The 21819-nt window shown below is 49.1% G+C and overlaps 1 protein-coding gene across 3 annotated transcripts in view; it reads left to right on the plus strand.

Annotated features, from left to right (window-relative positions):
- Positions 1 to 768: 768 nt before the first annotated feature.
- LOC128406037 (nuclear receptor subfamily 1 group D member 1-like) overlaps positions 769 to 21819 on the plus strand; it is a 57462-nt gene continuing 36411 nt past the window's right edge. Inside the window, exons 1-2 of one of the 3 annotated variants that reach the window (XM_053373089.1) lie at positions 769 to 1396; positions 8920 to 9000. In XM_053373089.1, coding sequence (XP_053229064.1) covers positions 1330 to 1396; positions 8920 to 9000 — 148 coding nt within the window. In that variant the 5' untranslated portion in view covers positions 769 to 1329. Of the gene's footprint in view, positions 1397 to 8919; positions 9001 to 19014; positions 19631 to 21819 lie in introns of those variants that run through there. The other 2 variants (XM_053373090.1, XM_053373095.1) reach the window with 2 other exon arrangements.

The raw sequence follows: 21819 nt of genomic DNA on the forward strand, positions 1-21819 counted from the left end.
CTGTTAGTTCTGCCTATTTCCATGGATGCAAAATTATTTACATTCTTAAGAACTATGCACTTGAGTCTAGCTGTCTGGTTCAATAGGAGCCAATATATCAGACAAATGAAACCATACATAACAGCCAGTGTGATACTCTCCTTTGGGTCATACACGCTACATCTGCCGACATTCCCTCTTCCACACAACTGTTAAGAGCTCTGGCCTTTCTCCTACTCCTCCTCCATCTGGCTACCCTAATCTCCCAAGGAGCAGATTCAACTCTTTGGACGCATGCAATTCTATTATCTACCAAAGCACCCTATCAATAAAAGTCTCCACCACCTCCATCATTCAGCCTGGACACTGAGGTCCAGCTCCGACGGCCTTCTGGTGGTTCCCTCATTGTGAGAAATGAAGTTACACGGAACCTGAGGTACCACTGTATATTAAAGCTAAATGACAGAAGACAGGCCTTTGGCATGCCCCCCCCCCCGCCGCCCCACCAATGCACTCTCTGTGGTGCCCCACCAATGCACTCTCCTTAAAAACTCTTGCAGCTGTTAAGAATCACAGGGCCTCTGTCCCCCTGGGGCTCTGGCCTCATCCAGGTACTGGCCATATCTAGAGAATAGAAAGAGGCAGGTGTTCCTTTTGGCCTCCAACTGCTCTTGCCCATGCTAAGCAGCCTGGCGAGCTGAGAGTCCGCGTGCTGGCTCAGGGCAGCTTTAGGAGCTGGGTGCTCTTGGCCTTAGGGAGCTATAAATATAGCCCCGCTGGCCGCGTCCCGTGGGCCTGCCGGCCTTGTGCATGTCCTGGAATCCTCCCTGAGCAGGGAAGGCCATGGGGCTTTCTCGCTGGGTGCACTTCCCTGAGTCCAGCAGCAGCCGTGCAGAGACACTGTGAGTTGCTCCCTGCCCTTCACCTTCTCCTGGCCTGGAGGGTGCCCCCTCCCCTGCCCGCCTTGCTGATGTGTAGCATCGGCTGCTGCCCCCCGCCCTGCCCCATGTGCTGCCCCGGCTGCTTCAGGCCACCCTGCCCCACTTGCTACCCGCCTCCTTGCTGCCCCACCTGCTGCCGCCCTTCCTGCTGCTACTGCCCCCCACCTCCCTCCTGCTGCCGCTCGGGGGGCTGCTGCTCCAGCGGCTGCCGGCCCCCGACCCCCTGCTGCCACCCTCGCCCTTCCTGGGGGGGCTTCGGCTGCTGCCCTCCTCCTCCTCCCCCTTGCCCAGGCTGCCGCCCTGCTTCACGATTCTGCGCGCCGTCTTGCTCGGCCTGCCGCAGGCCCGGGACCCGCCTCAGCACCAAGTGAGCCACCTTTGCCCTCCTTCGGATGCCCGTCTCCTTCGGATGTCGTCAAAAGCCCAGGCCCCCGTGGGAACAGCCCAACCCGGCCGCCTCCTTGCCCCAAACAACAGTAAGTAACCATCCTTTCTGTGACGCCAGCCACCAGCTTCCAGTGCGGCTTGCTGGCATCCCAGAATGCTTTGCTGCAACGGAGGTGGTTTCCATTTTGTGGCCAGCGTGGATGATGAGGTCCTAGTGGCGAATCTTGCACTTTGGAAGCGATCTCCCTCCCTGACCTTCCTAGCTGTAATCCCATCAGATATTAAATCCCCTGAGATCTCTTCACAAAATCCTCGGGGAGGGTCTGGTGGCGGGACAGGCGGCCATATTGACAGGTGGGGCTCTATTCAGCATCCTGGGTCATCTTGTGGGTCAAACCCCAATGGATCCCCTTCCCCATTGTATCGGTGGGAGGCTTTGGTCATATGGCACCTGGGTGGGTCGGTTGGCATTTGTCTGTCTCAAGAGACTATGGAGGAGTGCTCCTTTGGGGGTGAAGTCAGAGGACAAAATTTGGCACGCCCCATAAATATTTCTTATTTTCACGATTCCTTTTGGTACAGTTGCTTTTTCCATGGATCTCAGTGAGTACCCATATAAATATACTGTAGATGATATTATTATTATTATTATTATTATTATTATTATTATTACTATTATTATTTGCTATTTTTCTAGAAAAAGAGGTACCAGTGGTGGCAATGAATGGCAAGTTCCCGCTGAAAAAAAGGCCCCGATTATTATTATTTTGCACCCTGTACACGGGAACCGCTCGCACCGCCTTAAATCTGTCGCTGCCGTTATGCACCTCAACCTTTTTCTTCCACATAAATCAAAGCACAAAGGCTGTTTTCCCCTCCATGCCTGTGTAAGGGGGCGAGCTGGCGAAGTGTATAAGAAGAACTCTGACAAAGCCTCTGTTGTTGTTGATGCTGGGGAGGCGGTGGCGGCGGGGTGTGTGTGTCAAGAGCCCAGTTCCTGTGTTTTGCTCCTATGGGACTTGAGTCAGCAAGCAGATCCAGTGTTCCTGGCCCTTCAGGCCTTACGTAAATAAAAAGAGAGTGTTGTCCCCCCCATCAACAAGTAGAAAAGGAGCAGCTTTCACAAAGCCCTCCGCTACTCAGTAGGGGCTCTCCTTGAAGTGACAGTTCTGGAGCACAGGACTGTGTGAGCTTCCCAGCAGCAGTGCCCAGCTGACAGTCCGGCACACCGGGTGCACTGATTGCTCTGGGAGATATTATCTCACAAAGAAAGGGCATTTGCCAAATTAGTTATATGGGGCTGGGGGAGAGGGGGAACCGAGTTACATGGCCGAAGCACAATAGCTGCTTAGGCAACTTTTATCAGCAGGGAAACAACTGCAGAGACAAGGGTGGCGCCAGGGAAAGGGAAGGGGGGGGCGCAGCTTCGGGAGCAATGAGCTATATGTAGGAGGGCCCAGGAAGGGGATTTCGCACAACCTAAAGGAAGATTGCACAGGCTGAATTGTGGGGAGCGCATGGATGGTGGAGGGCAGGCAGTTTTCTGAAACAGCAGGGGAATGCACAAGGGTGAAAGCAGCTGTCTGAGTTGTGGGCAAGTGTAAGAGAGTTGGGATATAAGAGACGCCTAGAAAAAACAAACACATTTTGTAAGCTGTAGATAACCTCTGCTGTTTCGCCATTAAGTGTTCCAGTTGCTGCAATATCTTTTAAGCATATACCTATTTTGGGATGAATCTTTCCAGAGGGGAACCTTACCGATGGTTTTTGGGTTTTGTCTGCATGTGATGTTGGCGTCCTCCTCATCTTCTGAGACCTGCAGCCTATTAAATGTTATACAGTACGAGACAAATTGTGAGATTTTCTTCTACGTAGGATCTTTGGTGTTAATATGGATCTCCTAAATGTCTCGCTTTCATCATACAGTGGTACCTCGAGTTAAGAACTTAATTCGTTCTGGAGGTTTGTTCTTAACCTGAAACTGTCTTAACCTGAAGCACCACTTTAGATAATGAGGCCTCCTGCTGCCGCCGCGCCGCCAGAGCACGATTTCTGTTCTTATCCTGAAGCAAAGTTCTTAACCTGAAGCATGATTTCTGGGTTAGTGGAATCGGTAACCTGAAGCATATGTAACCTGAAGCGTATGTAACCTGAGGTACCACTATATTAATGAACAGTTTGCGGCTGTCTGGGTGCTTGCAGATGGGAGTTTATTGTGGGATTGATCTGCAAAAGTTTTTCACACTGCCCACAAGACATTTGCTCCTCAGCAGAGCACAAACTACTTGGTTGTTGTTTTTTTGGTGGTGCAAATGATATGAGCACGCCTGTTTCCACCAGCCACCACCTAATAATGTATTGACAGAATGTCCGAATTTCAATAACCTAATTCAGTCTCAAGATCTCTACACAGTACATATGAGGTATTACCTGCTCACATACTTCCTGTAAATATGGGAAAAATTCCTCTGGGAACTGCAGGCTTCAGTCGATAGATGCATTAAATTTATGAAACACCACATAACATAAAATTATCTAGGTGCTGTACAGAATAAAAGATCACAATAAAATCAAAGTAAATTTAAGAGGCAAGCAGCATAAAACCCCAAATGTAAAGCCACCATGCTGAGGTAGCAAATGCAGCACAGAACTGAAACAGCCATCAAATACACTAAAGCCATCAATAATGCAGGTGGTGCTGTGGTCTAAACCACTGAGCCTAGGGCTTGCAGATCAGAAGGTTGGCGGTTCGAATCCCTGCGATTGGGTGAGCTCCTGTTGTTTGGTCCCTGTTCCTGCCAACCTAGCAGTTCGGAAGCACGTCAAAGTGCAAGTAGATAAATAGGTACCGCTCCGGCGGGAAGGTAAACGGCGTTTCTGTGCGCTGCTCTGGTTAGCCAGAAGCGGCTTAGTCATGCTGGCCACATGACCCGGAAGCTGTCTGTGGACAAACTCAGCCTATAGAGCGAAATGAGCGCCGCAACCCCAGAGTCGTCCGCGACTGGACCTAACGGTCAGGGGTACCTTTACCTTTACCTAATCTTTAAAAGCCTGGGAGAACAGAACCTTCCTTCCCCCAAAAGACAACAATGTGGGCACCAGGTGACTTCCCAAAGAGAGCATTCCATAACCATGGAGCCATCACCGAAAAGGCCCCCCTCTCCTGCAGATTTTCCCCACCAAAAAGCAGAATAGAGCTTTTGCACAGTTGCAACCACACAGCCCTATACACCCCCACCCACTCTAGTGGTTTATATCCTGTTATGTCAAAAACTGGGCTTTAAAAAAAGAGAGATGACAGCAATCTTGCATTTGCCACTTCACCTGAGATTGTGAAATTGGTTCCGGGTGTAAGAAAATGGGCTGGTTTAGCTGTTATTGGGGCGGGGGAGTACTATGAAATAAACTATATAGATATGAAATAAACTATATAGATAGATGGGTGTCAATCATGCACCTAGCCAGGATTTTTGTGGGTGGGGCAAGACTTTTGTTACAGGGGCAGAACTGACATGATTGATCAGTTAGTTAAGTATTTCTATTGTTTCACTTGATCATAATACCCAGGGTGGGGGGACACGTTACAAGCCAGGGGTGCCAATTTAAATAAAATAAGCCCCGCCCCACATAATCACATTACACCGCGCACACACCATGTGAATGGCAAGTCCCATCAACTCTGGGAGTCCCCCTCAAATATTTTATTGGGGGGTGTGGCCCCTAGGAGTTGGCTCCTATGTTATATGCTTTGAACAGGCAACAGTTGTCCATTTCCAGCAGACAAATGCAGTGATGCAGCTGGGTAGCTCAGTAGGTTAGTGCATGGCACCGATATTGCCAATGTTGCAGGTTTGATCCTTTATATGGAACAACTATAATTCCTTCATTGCAGGGGGTTGGACTAGATGATCCACAGGGTCCCTTCCAACTCTGCAATTCTATGATGGGGAAAACAACGCATAGAATTTCTAGCTGTCGATATAAGTCGTAGCATGAGTTTTATAATTCATTTAAAGTGTCAACACGAATAGAAGTTATTAATAGTGCAGTTGTTGTATAAGGGATTACAGTGGTACCTCGCAAGACGAAATTAATTCGTTCCGCGAGTTTTTTCTTCTTGCGAGTTTTTTGTCTTGCGAAGCACGGTTTCCCATAGGAATGCACTGAAAATCAATCAATGCGTTCCTATGGAAACCGCCTTCAGACCAGGTCCGGGGACAGTCTGTCCCCCGACCTCTTCTGAAGGCTGGGGGGGGGGGGGACAAGGGCTTTTCTTCCCGCCAGCCTTCAGAAGGCTGTTCTGAAGGCTGGTGGTGGGAAGAAAAGCCCTTCTCCCCACCTCCCGCCCCGCAAGCTCCGGGGACAGGAGGGCTTTGCTGCCGACCGCCAGCATTTTAAAAGCCCCCGGGACAGCGGAGACTTCTCCGCTGTCCCGGGGCGATTTTAAAATGCTGGTGGGCGGCAGCGAAGCCTCCGCTGTCCCGGGGCAATTTTAAAATGCTGGTGGGCGGCAGCGAAGCCTTCGCTGCCGACCCCCAGCATTTTAAAAGCCCCCGGGACAGCAGAGAAGTCTCCGCTGTCCCGGGAAGGCAGGCGGGGGGGAGCAAAGACCTCTTCTGAAGGCCGGCGGTGGGCAAAAGTCTTTGCTCCCGACCGCCAGCATTTTAAAAGAGGTCCCCGGAGATTTCCCTATGGGCTTTCTTCTTGTGAAGCAAGCCCATAGGGAAATTCGTCTGGCGAAGCACCTCGAAAAACGGAAAACTCTTTCTTCTTGCGAGTTTTCCGTCTTGCGAGGCATTCGTCTTGCGAGGTACCACTGTATTATGATGACTGGAATGGAACGGAAGTTAGTAAGATTTTGGAACTCAGAAATAAAGAAAATAATCAAACCAGCAATTCCAGCAACCGGGGTGGGGGCGGGGTGACCTTATTTAAAGTACAGTGGTATCTCGGGTTAAGTACTTGATTTGTTCCGGAGGTCCGTTCTTAACCTGAAACTGTTCTTAACCTGAAGCACCACTTTAGCTAATGGGGCCTCCTGCTGCTGCCGCACCGCTGGAGCCCGATTTCTGTTCTCATCCAGAAGCAAAGTTCTTAACCTGAAGCACTATTTCTGGGTTAGCCGAGTGTGTAACCTGAAGCGTATGTAACCCGAGGTACCACTGTATATAATTCGGTATTTGAACGATTGGTATTAGTAATTGTATTATAAATCATAGCTGTCAACTTTTCCCTTTTCTTGCGAGGAATCCTATTCGTAATAAGGGAATTTCCCTTTAAAAAAGGGAACAGTTGACACCTATGCTATAAATTGGTATTGTTATATTGAGGCTTTTATTGGATTGTAATTGGGAACTAATAAAAATGATTATCAAAGATAAAGTCGTAGCAGGATTCCCCCCGCCCCTTTCTTTCCCCCCAAGGCCTCTCAGCCTTCTTCTAACACGTGTCAGCCTCCTGGGCGCGCGTCCGTGGGAATGGAATCGCGCCAATCTCCACCCCGTCTCCAGCTAAGAGCAGCCATTGCTGGCTTCCCCCACGCCACCCGCTCCTCTCCTGTCCTCGCATCGCCCTTTCCCACGTGCGCCGAGCGAGTCACGCTGAGCCGCGCCCCTTGGGGCACATGGCTGCCCCTCGCTAAGCCTGCGCCGCCGGGGCGGATCTGCGCCCGCAGCGCCAGGGGAGATTAGCGCCCGGGGTAGCCCCGAGCGGGAGGCCGAGCGGGAGCCGGAGGGCTCAGCCCGGCCGCGTCCTGCCCTGGCTGGGCTTGCACGCAAGGAGCAGCGGCGTCGCAGATGGGACTCCGGGCGCCGCACGTGCGCTTCTCCGCAGCTGATCGGAGTTGGGGAGGTCGCGCCTCTCGCTGCGGGTGGATCAAGGGAAGAGAGGATTGAGGGCAGCTAAAGCTTAATCTCTCTTTTCCTCCCTCGAGGTCGGGCCGAAGTTTTACAAAAATAAAGCCCCAACCTCGCCAGATTTAAGGGCCGCCTCGGTACCTTAAGCGACCTCCCTTGTTGTTGCTTTGTTGTGGTGGTGTTGTCGTAAGAGCCAGATCCTAGGGCCTGAGGTCCCTTTATATTTATATTTATATTTATATTACTTATATTATTTATATTTATATTTATATTTATATTTATACCCTGCCCTCTCCAGCCAAGACCGGGCTCAGGGCGGCTAACAACCAATAATACAATGGTACCTCAGGTTACATATGCTTCAGGTTACATACGCTTCAGATTACAGACTCCGCTAACCCAGAAATAGTGCTTCAGGTTAAGAACTTTGCTTCAGGATGAGAACAGAAATTGTGCTCCGGCGGCATGGCAGCAGTGGGAGGCTCCATTAGCTAAAGTGGTGCTTCAGGTTAAGTACAGTTTCAGGTTAAGAACGAACCTCCGGAACGAATTAAGTACTTAACCCGAGGTACCACTGTAAAAACAAGTTGATTAAAATACAATTTAAAAAACAAGATTAAAATACAACATTAAAACGTTAGGATGCAGCCTCTTCACTGGAGGAGAAAGGAAAAAGAAAGAGGGGAGGGAATCTCTGCAAAAACCCTTCTGACCCCCCATAAAATATTCAAGGTGGCTGCCCCCCCCCCAAGTTGATGGGCATTGCCATTCAAATGGTGTGTGTGCGCCACATCTTGTGATCGATTATGCAGAGCTGGGCTTACCTGCCCCCCCCCCATATTTTATTCATGTTGGCACCCCAGGTGCTTGTGATTAGGAGAAGGGAAACTCCGATCCTAAACCTGCTTTGCAGGATATGTTCAAGAGAAGAAAACGCTAGTAGTAGTAAATCTGGAGTGCAATTCCTTAGACAGTTGGATGGCGCCTTGTATGCCTCCTTCCAGCAACTCCTGCAGCCAAGCTGGTGTCAAACATATTCTGCTTTCCTTTGGACCACATCAGCGATTGGCAGCCCAGGACTTCCATATAAACAGCCCAGGCTTGTGCCAGGCTGTGCTAACACACACAGCAGTTTAACTTCACCCCCGGAGGTGCACTCCATTGTCTCTCAAGACAGACGGATGCCAACAAAATCATTATTATTATTAATTAAATTTGTGTACTGCCCCTCATCCGCAGATGACGAACAGGAGGTCACTGGGATTAAGGCTGGCTTCCAATTTCCTGCCTGATGTGTGAGGCGAAGTTGAGTGAAGCTCCCATAGCTCTGTTTATTCAGAATAAAGAGATGGGTGTTGGGTACGGAGTGGTCAAAAGCATACAAGCAGAGCTGGCCCAGCTGTTAGGCAGGGTGAGGCCGCTGCCTCAGGTGGCAGAAGCCCTCTACAGCTGCCCTGCCTGCACCATCGGCGCCAATTTTGGGCACGGTCATATCTATTTGGGGCGAGACCAGCACGATCGTGCCTGAAATTGGTGCTGCTGGTACCTAAGGTGGAAAATCCCGCAATCCATTTTCTGGCATTAAACGTATTACTACATATTTGTGTTATTAATATTATTTAATCTAACATCAATTTGCCTTTTCATGACACCCAAAACCAGCTTTTAACCAGTTAGTGAGACAGGATTTACCCTTGCAGAAGCGTTGCTGTCAATGTGCTGATGACACACAGCTCTACGTCTCCTTTATACTGCAGGTGAGGCAGTAGATGTGTTAGACCAGCATCTAGCCTCTGTAATGGACTGGATGAGAGCCAAGAAACTGAAGCTCAACCCAGGTAAGACCCCGAGGCACCGTCAGTGAATGGTTCCCTCTTCTGGGCAGGTCTGCCTAGAGGATGTTTGTTTTAAATTATTGTATGTGTATACCTTTTACAACTGCAAGACTCTTTGAGGCATTTTACGTAGAAGATGGCCCATCCACATGACAATAACATAGATTGCTGGGAAGTAAGTCTCATTGGTATCAACCAGATTTACTCCCAGGTCAGTATGATTGCAGTTATACAGCCACATTTATGCTGAAGCAAGTCCCATGTTGTTCAGTGGGACTTACTCCTGAGTAAGGGTGCCTCAAATGACAGCCCTCACATCGTAAAGATAAAGGTAAAGGGACCCCTGACCATTAGGTCCAGTCGTGGCCGACTCTGGGGTTGCGGCGCTCATCTTGCTTTATTGGCCGAGGGAGCTGGCGTACAGCTTCCGGGTCATGTGGCTAGCATGACTAAGCCGCTTCTGACAAACCAGAGCAGCGCACGGAAACGCTGTTTACCTTCCCACCGGAGTAGTACCTTTTTATCTACTTTTACTTTGACGTGCTTTCAAACAGCTAGGTTGGCAGGAGCAGGGACTGAGCAATGGGAGCTCACCCCGTCACGGGGATTCGAACCGCCGACCTTCTGATCAGCAAATCCTAGGCTCTGTGGTTTAACCCACAGCGCCACCCACATCCCATCCTCACATCATACTTAATAATAATAAGTACTTAAAATTTCTAAGCATTGCAAAGAGATTAACAGATAAAACAATCCTTGCCAGTAGGCTGACAATCTAATGGGTATGCTACAAAAGGAAAAAGGGCTGAGGAGGGTAGAGGAAAGCAAACATTGGAGCAGTGCTCTTTTCTGACAGGAAGCACATATTCTGCAGCTGCTCCTTCTCTTGCTTGGATGAGGCAGAATGATCTTCGCCTTGTTCTTCCTGGAAGCCCTACAACTTCCATAACCCTCTTGTTGATGGATTCGGCTGAGCTGCGACCTCTGTTTGCTCCTGTTCTTTATTTTTAAACCCATCCACAGAGCATGTAACAAGTCGTGTAACAAAACATTGCATCTCCTTTTGTCTATATCTGAAAGGATGGTGACTCTTTGCCTTCTACTTATTTAGCCAAACGTAATGGTTCCATGCAGGAATCTGGGTCACCCAGAGAGGTGGGGGTGGCGAGTGGAAGGGAAGCAGAGAGTTAGGGTTTCTGGGCCACCTACGTGTGTGTGGTGCTGTTTTTTTGTGAACTGCCACAAACAGCAAGCAGGGGCTCAGCTGGTTCTGGGTTGCCATTTATCAACTGCTCAATCCCTTCTTTTCTTCCCTGGGATCCTTCAAAGTCCGCGAAGGTTTCTTTTTAGATGAATTGCTGTCTGGCAAGACAGCCAGGGGAGGCCTTGAACAACACATAATCATACAAACTTCTAATAGCTTCTGCATTAAAACTGGTGACACACTTTACTCTTGCATCCCAAAAAGGCTTATGTAAGAGGAGAACTTCTTGGCAAAGGGGACCAGCTCTTGGACAGTGTTGAAGTAAATCCTTGTGCAAGTGCAATGGGACTTTCACCCTCTTTCCTCCTTCCCCTTGCACACGCTGTCTCCAGATCTGCTCCATAGAGGCGGGGGTAAACCCAGAACAGATTTAGGGGGTGCCTGGGAGAACAAGGGGTGCTGTTGAACAAGCAGAAATCATTTTGCTGAAGCAACACTAGCTTTAGTGATACATTGCACACCATCCCTTATGTAGCTGCATGGATCACTGTTCTGGACTCAGAAAGAGCATGATAGCAAAGGCTTCTGAGACCCCGAGACCCTGGAGAGCGGCTGCCAATCAGCTGCAGCCAATACTGGGCTGGATGGACAAAACGCCTGACGTGGGATAAGGAAGCTTCCTTATTTTGCTTTAGGTGTCCCTGCTGATTGGCATGCCTAGAACAGCAACTCACACGGAGATGAAACAGAGAACAGTTTGTATCCTCTGAGGGTATGTAATTCTGCTGCAGCTCTTGTAGTGGGTGTGATGGGATGTTTTCATCACACTCAGGGTGGAAGAGACAGCGATTCTGCGGACTGAAGCAGTCGAGTGGGCACATATGGCGATCTTGCAAGTAAACCGGTCCCTAATTGTTAAGGGCTTTATATACTAATGGGACGCGGGTGGCGCTGTGGGTTAAACCACAGAGCCTAGGGCTTGCCGATCAGAAGGTTGGCGGTTCGAATCCCCGCGACGGGGTGAGCTCCCATTGCTCGGTCCCTGCTTCTGCCAACCTAGCCGTTCAAAAGCACGCCAAAGTGCAAGTAGATAAATAGGTACCGCTCCGGCGGGAAGGTAAACGGCGTTTCCATGCGCTGCTCTGGTTCGCCAGAAGTGGCTTAGTCATGCTGGCCACATGACCCGGAAGCTGTACGCCGGCTCCCTCGGCCAATAAAGCGAGATGAGCGCCGCAACCCCAGAGTCGGTCACGACTGGACCTAATGGTTACCAGAGGATGCAAGCTGCAAATTGAGCCTTCTTTGCAGCCACACAGTAGGCAGATTATGTGCTCCAACCTGTGACGGCTTCAGAGCAAGACTGAGACTTCTCCATTGGAGAAGCATCCATGTGCCGTCTTCTGCGCATGCGCAATACCTAGAGATGGTTTGTGACCGCACAGTGCTATGAAGTGCGGCCTTGGGAAGTTCTCCTGCACAAGCCCCATCAGAATGTAAGCCATGACTGTTTTTCTCTTCCATTCATCAAATCCCTTTAAAAAGCTATCAGACCTGGTGGCGGTCAAATCTGATTGCGTCCACTTTGCTGAAATGAATGGGAGGCCTCCCATTTTCTTAACCGCTTCTGTTCATGGGGATTGGGCAGGAGGGCTTCCCTGAGAACTGTGACTGATCAGAACTGCATCTCCCACTCTGCCATGGGCACTGCTGCCTCAACTCGCTGCGTAGTAGGACCTTCTCTGCTCTTACGGTCTTCAGGATGCATTGCGTGGCCCTGTCCTAAACCTTCACGCACTTCTCTTGTGCTGTAGAAAGACTTTTCCCCCAGCAAGCCATTGACTGATATTTTTCTGGCGCAACGCTTGATCAAATGTTCTCAGGTGCTCACATCGGGACCCAGAACACAAACTCTATTTTTCAGAGCAGAACAAACTTTTAGGAGAAATAGACTTGAGTAAATTAAATTGTCAGCTTCCCGTTCCAGCTCTCTTAACTTCGGGTGCCCCCCCCCCACCTTCTGCCTCACTTTTTAAACCTTTGTCATGGCAGTATGTTAATGGTTCACTGCACTGTCCCAGTTTCTCTCTGTGTTTTTTTTACATCCTATTAATAGCGGTTGTCCCAGTTTCATATTCAGCAGGGGCTTTCTCTGCGCCCTGGTATATAACTTCCTGGCTCACACATCTCTGTCTTTAACCAATTCATCCGTTGCAAACATTGAGTCCTGTATTTTAAAAATCATGCATTTTTATTTTATTTTTTTGTATTTAGGCATTGGTTGTTTTGTGCTACAGGCCTGAGCTGTCATTCTAACTTCCAGACTGATAACTCAGTTGGTAGAGCATGAGACTCTTAATTTCAGGGCTGTGGGTTCAAGCTGCACATTGGGCAAAAAAGATTCCTGCATTGCAAGGAGTTGATGACCCAACTCTGCAGTTCTATGATCCTATCTCCAAGTGTTTTATATTAAGCTAGTACTGTATTTGGGACACGGGTGGCACTGTGGGTTAAACCACAGAGCCCAGGATTTGCTGATCAGAAGGTCGGCGGTTCCAATCCCCACGACGGGGTGAGCTCCCGTTGCTCGGTCCCTGCTCCTGCCAACCTAGCAGTTCGAAAGCACATCAAAGTGCAAGTAGATAAATAGATACCGCTCCGGCGGGAAGGTAAATGGCGTTTCCGTGTGCTGCTCTGGTTCGCCAGAAGCAGCTTGGTCATGCTGGCCACATGACCTGGAAGCTGTACGCCGGCTCCCTCGGCCAATAAAGCGAGATGAGCGCCGCAACCCCAGAGTTGGCCACGACTGGACCTAATGGTCAGGGGTCCCTTTACCTTTACCTGTAGTACTGTATTACAATACAGTCATACCTTGGGTTACAGCCGCTTCAGGTTGCATTTTTTTGGTTTACGGACTGCCGAAACCCGGAAGTACTGCAACGGGTTACTTCCGGGTTTCGGCGGTCACGCATGCGCAGAAACACTGAATCACGCTTTGCTCATGTGCAGAAGCTTTGAATTGCAACCCGCGCGTGCGCAGACACGGGTTGCGAATGCTGCAGGTTGCGAATGTGCATCCCGCACGGATCACGTTCACAACCCGAGCATCCACTGTTCAGTTGTATCTGGGGTAAAGAACTTAATTCGTTCTGGAGGTCTGTTTTTAATCTGAAACCATTCTTAACCTGAGGTACCACTTTAGCTAATGGGGCCTCCCGCCGTGCCATTTCTGTTCTCATCCTGAAGCAAAGTTCTTAACCCGAGGTACTATTTCTGGGTTAGCAGAGTCCGTAACCTGAAGAGTCTGCAACCCGAGGTACCACTGTATTAGCAGTAGCAGTGAAGGGAACAAAGACACATGCAGAGAGAGAGAAAGATAGACTGAGCAATTAGTGGTGATGGCTATATGGAATCTTTAGGTTCGGGGGCTATATATGTCTCAGTATCGGCCGCATCTGCACCTTGCATTTAAAGTCTTATCACACCACTTCAAGCAATCATGGCTTCCTCCAAAGGATCATGGGAACTGTAGTTTGCTGAGAGGGGACTCCTTGTCCCTTCACAGAGCCACAGTTCCCAGAGCTCCATGGGAAGAGGATTGGACTGTTAAACCGCTTTAAGAATTGTGGCTTTGCAAGGGGAATAGGGTTCTCCTAACAACTCTCAACATGCTTAACAAACTACGGTTCCCAGGATTCTTTGGGAGAAACCATGACTTGTAAAAGCGGAACATTACTGCTTCAAATGTAAGGTGCAGGTGGAGTCATAGTTGAATGAATGAATAGACTTCATTTGCATAGCCAACAGGCCATAGCATCTAAGGACAAACACCGACAAAAATACTGGTCACTGCAGATGCCAGCCCAAAAGGAAATCTAGGTTAGACTGGACACCCTGAGAAGCAGACTGACCAAAAAGGAGGCCCATGTTGAGACTACGGAAGGCTCACACACATGGCCTATATCCCCCAAGTGCCTAGTGGACAAGAGGACGGTGGGAGGCGCCTTTAAATGTGTAGATTCGGAAGACCAATCGCAGCCCCCGCTGGTGTATGGTAAGGCAAAACTAAAACAGACTGTCACATCTCCAAGTACCTGGTTCAACTATCTAAAACTCTCCCCAAATGAAATAGCTACTCCCCCAAGTCCAAACCACCCCCTTAAGTCCCCAAGAGTTATGGATAATCATTCCCTTATGCAGCAGATGCCTATTGACAAACTTAATGGGAGTGTTTTTTTAGATGTAAAGGGGTCACTGGACACCGTGGACCCAACAAATCTACACCATGGAGGGACAAAGAATTAAAGCTGCTGTCCTGGAACATTGCAGGATGGCGCGCTAAGAAAAACAATCAACAACTTGCAATGTTTCTTAAGCGATTCGATATCATCCTCCTGCAGGAGACCTGGCACAGCGACCCCATTCTGTTCAATGGGTATTCTTGTCACTCCCTATTTGCTACTACAAGGAAGGCTCAAGCAGTATGTGGACCGAGAACTCCCAGAAGTGCAAGCTGGATTTAGAAGAGGCAGAGGAACCAGAGACCAAATTGCAAACATGCGCTGGATTATGGAGAAAGCTAGAGAGTTCCAGAAAGACATCTACTTCTGCTTCATTGACTATGCAAAAGCCTTTGACTGTGTCGACCACGGCAAACTATGGCAAGTTCTTAAAGAAATGGGAGTGCCTGATCACCTCATCTGTCTCCTGAGAAATCTCTATGTGGGACAAGAAGCTACAGTTAGAACTGGATATGGAACAACTGATTGCTTCAAAATTGGAAAAGGAGTACGACAAGGCTGTATTTTGTCTCCCTGCTTATTTAACTTATATGCAGAATTCATCATGCGAAAGGCTGGGCTGGATGAATCCCTAGCCGGAATTAAGATTGCCGGAAGAAATATCAACAACCTCAGATATGCAGATGACACAACCTTGATGGCAGAAAGTGAGGAGGAATTAAAGAACCTTTTAATGAGGGTGAAAGAGGAGAGCGCAAAATATGGTCTGAAGCTCAACATCAAAAAAACGAAGATCATGGCCACTGGTCCCATCACCTCCTGGCAAATAGAAGGGGAAGAAATGGAGGCAGTGAGAGATTTTACTTTCTTGGGCTCCATGATCACTGCAGATGGTGACAGCAGTCACGAAATTAAAAGACGCCTGCTTCTTGGGAGAAAAGCAATGACAGGCCTAGACAGCATCTTGAGAAGTAGAGACATCACCTTGCCAACAAAGGTTCGTATAGTTAAAGCCATGGTTTTCCCAGTAGTGATGTATGGAAGTGAGAGCTGGACCATAAAGAAGGCTGATCGCCGAAGAATTGATGCTTTTGAATTATTGTGCTGGAGGAGACTCTTGAGAGTCCCATGGACTGCAAGAAGATCAAACCTCTCCATTCTGAAGGAAATCAGCCCTGAGTGCTCACTGGAAGGACAGATTGTGAAGCTGAGGCTCCAGTACTTTGGCCACCTCATGAGAAGAGAAGACTCCCTGGAGAAGACCCTGATGTTGGGAAAGATGGAGGGCACAAGGAGAAGGGGGCAACAGAGGACGAGATGGTTGGATAGTGTATTCGAGGTTACCAGCATGAGTTTGACCAAACTGCGGGAGGCAGTGGAGGACAGAGGTGCCTGGCGTTCTCTGGTCCATGGGGTCACGAAGAGTCAGACACGACTAAACGACTAAACAACAACAAAATGTGAGGGGAGGTAGGCCTAGTGGAGGTTTAGCTAGCCTTATCTCCACAGAGCTTGAACATTCCTTAAAAGCCCTCCCAAACTGCAATTCACTAGCCACGGCAGTCCTACTCAAATCTAAGAGAGATGCACTGGTAGTGGTCAATGTCTATCTGCCCCCCTGCCAAAAAAAATCTATAGTGAAAGCTAATTGGGCAGAGTTACGAGGCATTCCTAGAGTCCATAGAATCTTCCCACCCTTCTACACCGATTATAATCAGGGGGGGGGGATTTCAACGCCCGTATGGGAACTGATGATAACAATCTTTACAGCCAATATAATCAGATTCAGGACCCTGAAAGTCCAACCGAAGCAGGCGTTTCACGACTTTCTAAAGATAATAAATGCAACTTCTCGGGGCTATGTCTAGCCCAGGTCGCAAAAAGAAGGGAGCTGATGATATTAAACGGTAGTAAGGAAGAGGATCGCCCAGGGGAGTATACCCATTTTTCAAAGATGGGAGGAAGTGTGATAGACTATATTCTGATATCAAGATTCGCCTATAACTCTGTGTCGAAGTTTCAAGTGGGACATAACACCGAAAGCGACCACCTCCCACTAATTTTAGCGCTCAATGGCCCATCGTTTAACAAACCCATGGCTAACCTTTACTACACCCCCATCGTTAATCTGGGATCACTGGCCCCCAGAAGAATTAAATGGACCCCCATGCTCAATACAGAGCTAACTTATCTCCTCCATTCGGAAGACGTGAAGACCATCTACTCAGCCATTGTATCAGCTAATACCGGGGGAAAGGCCATGGACTCGTTCAACGAGTTATTAGCAAGACTAAATACCTTCTTAACAACTGAGATACTTAATTCTGTTACAAAGCGGGCAAAGGATCAAGAGAGATGGTTTGATTTGGAGTGTGGACAAGCAAGGAAACGTCTGAGAGCAACCTATCGGAATTACAGAAACACCGGAGCACCCTCGCTATTTATGGCTTACATCTATTTAAGACGAAACTACAAACAGCTATTAAAGGTAAAAAAACAAAAAGCTGAGAGATTGGCCTGGTGTAATTTAGTGAAGGCCTCGAATGAGAAAGACTCAACCTTCTTCTGGCGTACCATTATGGGCCTCCTGGGCCAGGAGCGGATTGGTCCCACATGTACTGTAGAACCCCAGGAGTGGATGAAATATTTTCAAACCCTCTTCTATGATGACAAAGCTCAGCACAATGATCCAAGTGCCTACTCTGAGAATTTACCATATTGGCCTCCTGTTTCCATAGAGGAGGTGGGGAAACTAATTGCCCAACTGAAAAACAACAAAGCCCCAGGCATAGACCACATTCCAGCAGAGCTCATGAAGAACAATATCAGTTGGTGGGCTCCTATAATGGCGTCAATATTTACATACATCGATTCAACAGGCATAATACCTGGTTGCTGGACAAGAGGCAGTAATTATTCCAATCTATAAAAAGGGTCCTATGGCAGATCCAGCGAGCTATAGACCCATTAGCCTCCTTACTATCTCCAGCAAACTGTATGCCAAACACCTCCACATCAAACTAATTGACTGGATGGAAACTGAGGCAGTTCTGGCAGAGGAGCAAGCCGGCTTCAGACAGGGCAGAACAACAATAGACCATTGCTTCGTGGAGTCATAGTTATGGGGGGCAACAACAGCAAAGGAGGGCTAGTTCAAGCCAGTCAGATGGGTGGGGTACAAATAATAAACTATTATTATAAATTATTATTATTATCTATCCCCTTTTTGTGGGTTTGTCATAGGCATCTGGATGGCCACAGTGAAAACAGAATGCAGGACGAGATAGGCCTTTGGGCTGTTCTTACATCTTATTGCTCTGATTTGATTTATTTCAGTAAGCTTTAAGCATACCCAGATTTCATAAGATGATCCCATTTGTGTTCTACATACAATTCCTAAAAGAGTTCCTCCAGTTGAGACAATTTAGGTAAAGGGACCCCTGACCATTAGGTCCAGTCGTGGCCGACTCTGGGGTTGCGGCGCTCATCTCACTTTATTGGCCCTCCTTTGCCCCCACAACTATGACTCCACCTGCACCTTACATTTAAAGCAGTAATGTTCCGCTTTTACAAATCATGGTTTCTCCCAAAGAATCCTGGGAACTGTAGTTTGTTAAGCATGTTGAGAGTTATTGAAAAGGTAAAGGGACCCCTGACCATGAGGTCCAGTCGTGGCCGACTCTGGGGTTGCGGCGCTCATCTCGCTTTACTGGCCGAGGGAGCCGGCATACAGCTTCCGGGTCATGTGGCCAGCCTGACTAAGCCGCTTCTGGCGAACCAGAGCAGCGCACGGAAACGCCGTTTACCTTCCCGCCGGAGCGGTACCTATTTATCTACTTGCACTGGTGTGCTTTTGAACTGCTAGGTTGGCAGGAGCAGGGACCGAGCAACGGGAGCTCACCCCGTCGCGGGGAGTTGAACCACCAACCTTCTGATCGGCAAGTCCTAGGCTCTGTGGTTTAACCCACAGCGCCACCCACGTCCCTTGAGAGTTGTTAGGAGAACCCTATTCCCCTTGCAAAGCCACAATTCTTAAAGAGGTTTAACAGTCCAACCCTCTTCCCACGGAGCTCTGGGAACTGTGGCTCTGTGAAGGGACAAGGAGTCCCCTCTCACCCTTTACCTTTTTATACCACTTTTTATTTTATTGAACCACCACGAAGAAGACAGTGCTTCTGAGCAGACCGAGAATGCCCCAGCTCCACCTCCGGTTAATCGCCACCCCACTCTCCCCCTTCCCCAAGTCATCCTCGCCCCCCCCCCAATCCGGGATCCAGAGCGGCAGCTTGGCTCCCTTCTGGGGCAAATCAGGACGTGACCCCTTTCTCTGCTGACAATAAGCTGGGAACTGCCGCTTGCATGTGTCCCAGATGGGGCCGTGCCAGGCGGCGGGTGGGTGCGGGGGACACGATCGGTGGGTGGGTGCGTGCATGGGGGGGTGCTCTCTCCTCCCCCCCCCATCTGGGCTGCTGCTGCTGCAATGTGTGTGTGAAGCGAGGCCGAGCTCCCCTTTCCCTTCCTCCGCCTTGCTGCCCATGTGCGGCCGCGGGAGCTGATGTCATCGCTTGGGCTGCCTGAAATGTGTGTCAGTGGGGCATGCCTCCGATGCTGTCACATGCAGGCTACACATGAGCCAGCCGCCGAGGCAAGCCAGATCTTCCCTCCCCCGCTCCCTCCTGGCTCGAAAACAGGAGCGGCTAATCCCCGAGTTGAACAAGCAAAAAAGAAGCAGCAGCAAGCGAGCAAGCCTCACCCACGTCTATACAATCCGGGAGCGCCGGAGTAAGGGGGGGGTGGAGAGGGGGGAATCTGCAGCCGGAGCCGGGCTTGGAAGCACGTGGAAGTGGCAGCAGGCTGCAAAAACGCCGCTTTCGGGAACCTGAAACCATTTCGCAGCTCGGGAGCAAGCGAGCACGCGCACACTCGCATCCGCGGGAGAAAGCAAGGGAGGGGGAAGGAGGGAAGCCGCAGAGGGTTCCCTTAGCGCTTAGCCTACTTGCTCCGCCGATCGTTATTTCCATTTATTTATTTATTTTCGGCCGCTTCGAGGGGGCGCCTCGTTTGCAAGCACACACGCACCGCACAGGTCTATTGCAACGGCTCGTCGCGATTTCTCCCTTGCAAACCCGGAGTCAAATCTGCAAACGGAAGCCGGGCGCCTGGAGACGCAGCAACATGGATAACAATTCGGGTAAGCCGGCGAGCGTTGCTGTGATGCTGCAAACTCTTCTCTCTCGCTAGGATTTTAGCGGATCGTAGGAGATGGCATCAGTTCTCTGGAAGTGGGTGGGCGCTAAAGGGGGAATGCGAAAAAAGAGGAGAGACTGCACCCGGGTTTGTGTTTCTTGTGTTTGTGTTTTTTTGCAAGCCGTTTGCAAAATGCAATCATCTTTGTGCCATATTATAAGCCGGGTTTTTAACGTTCTTTTCAGTGGCAATATCCTAGGATAGGATATCCTATCAGGTTAGATTCCCGGCACCGGAAGGCGTTCATAAATCTGGGATTTAATTCATTTCCCATTTAGAAAAACACACAGCAGCGCACACAGAAATCCCCTTGCGTTATTTTTAGACAGTTGGTATTTTCCTAGCCGAAGCGTACATTTCTGAATTGTGAGTGGGGGTTTCTAAAGAGCCTTTTATGCCTGATTTCCTCCCCTTTTTATTTCTTTGCATGAAGAGCGGGGTGGCGGTGGAGGGAGAAAATAGAAATATGGTTTCGGTTGGTACTGGAATGGTTGTTTAAGTGGAAAGGAGAGGGAGGGAGGGAGCCAGCCTGAAAGACGTGCAGGGGCAGTCAAGGAATGAGAAAATTATTGCTGCAATGTGGGAAGTAGTTCTGATGCGTAAAATTACTACTTGCCTTCGAAATTTGTTTTGATAAAATAGCATGCATTTGAGTCGCGGGAATGCCCCGGGATTCGTGCACCTCGGTAAACAAGCCCCGTGGCATCTGACTGGCAGGCTCTGAAAAACTGCAACTCATTTCTGTTTTGTCCTCGGCTGTTGTGCAAAAAGGAGGGTGGAAATATTGCAGGTTTGGAGAGCTCTGTGTGTATGTGTGCAAATTGGAGGGGTCCAGCAGTCACCCCCATGAGGTCTCTCTGGGATGTACGAATTGATGCGTGTGGAGACCTACTAAGTGGGAAGTTGAGTTTTAGGGGAACAGGGTTGCTGAAAGCGGGGTGAGATGAGGTTAACCCAGGAAAGTGGGCCAGTGTAAAGAGAGCCAGCTTTTTACATAGGAGAGATGAGCAAGTGCTGCTTTGCACAGAATCAGACCATCCAGCCCAGACTGGCAGGTCTCTGGTAAAGGTATTTCCTTCCCAGCTTGAATTCTCTTCCCCTGGTAGATGCTAAGGATATGGGACCTTGGGCTGTGTCCTCTTTTACTCAGAAAGCGATAATCATTCCATCACAGCAGGGAAGGCTGCCCAGCGTAGAGTTCAGCATCCTGTGAAAATATCAACTTTTTTGTTTTAAAAGGGCAAGTTTCTAGTCCTTAATCAATGCTTGGTGGCAGTAGTGGCAATGCTGGCTGAAATCTCAGATTGGGGGGGGGGGGAGATATCTTAGCAAGGCTTCCATGGACCAGGAGATGGGTCTTGGTGACCTGCATAGCTCTTTGCCTGTCCTTTTAGCAGAAGCAGAATAAATTATGCCCCAAAAAAGCAGATAGATGCAAATTTATTTAATTTGCAGCGTTTACACAGGCTGCCTGATTTTTTCTTGCATTGGCGCGGATTGAGCTTGCTGCAGAATTTTCATTTGTTTGTTTTAGTGAAGAAGGTTACAAACAGAGCCAGGCTGGGTTACGTATCCTTATATTCATGCAAGAGTGCCTTCCATATGTGTAGGGGGGGGTTCTCCCATCTACTACAGATCTCTGGAATACGAAATAATTTTCACAAGGAATCCTCTGCTGTGCAGTCTTTGTGGGGGACACTGTGACCTGATTGCAGAGTTGCAGAGCCCTGGGTTGCCCCGTGTCTCCTCCCCCGCCCCTCATTCCTGCTAAATCATCTATAAGAAGCTTTTGGAGTGCAGTGTAGGGGAAGCGTTTCATAGCATTAAGAGCCCCACAGATTTCCTGTTAACCCCCAGAAGTTCCTTGGTAGCCACAGAGTGCCGGACTTGGGTTCAAATTTCGCTGAGGAATAGAATGAACTCGGTGGCTGTGTGAAAGCCACACTGGCCTCTCAACCCAACCGACCTTGCAGGTTTGTCATTAAAATTGAATGGAGCAACATGCATGCTGCCTTGAACTCCTTTGAGGAATAAATACTATTTTTTTGTATTTCAATCGCACTTGCATTAAAAGAACTTGGACGTTTCTAGTCCCAGGGATCATTGGGGCAGCAGGGCAAGAAGCAGGAGCGA

This window comes from Podarcis raffonei, chromosome 2 (assembly GCF_027172205.1).
Source record: "Podarcis raffonei isolate rPodRaf1 chromosome 2, rPodRaf1.pri, whole genome shotgun sequence".
Classification (NCBI taxonomy): domain Eukaryota; kingdom Metazoa; phylum Chordata; class Lepidosauria; order Squamata; family Lacertidae; genus Podarcis; species Podarcis raffonei.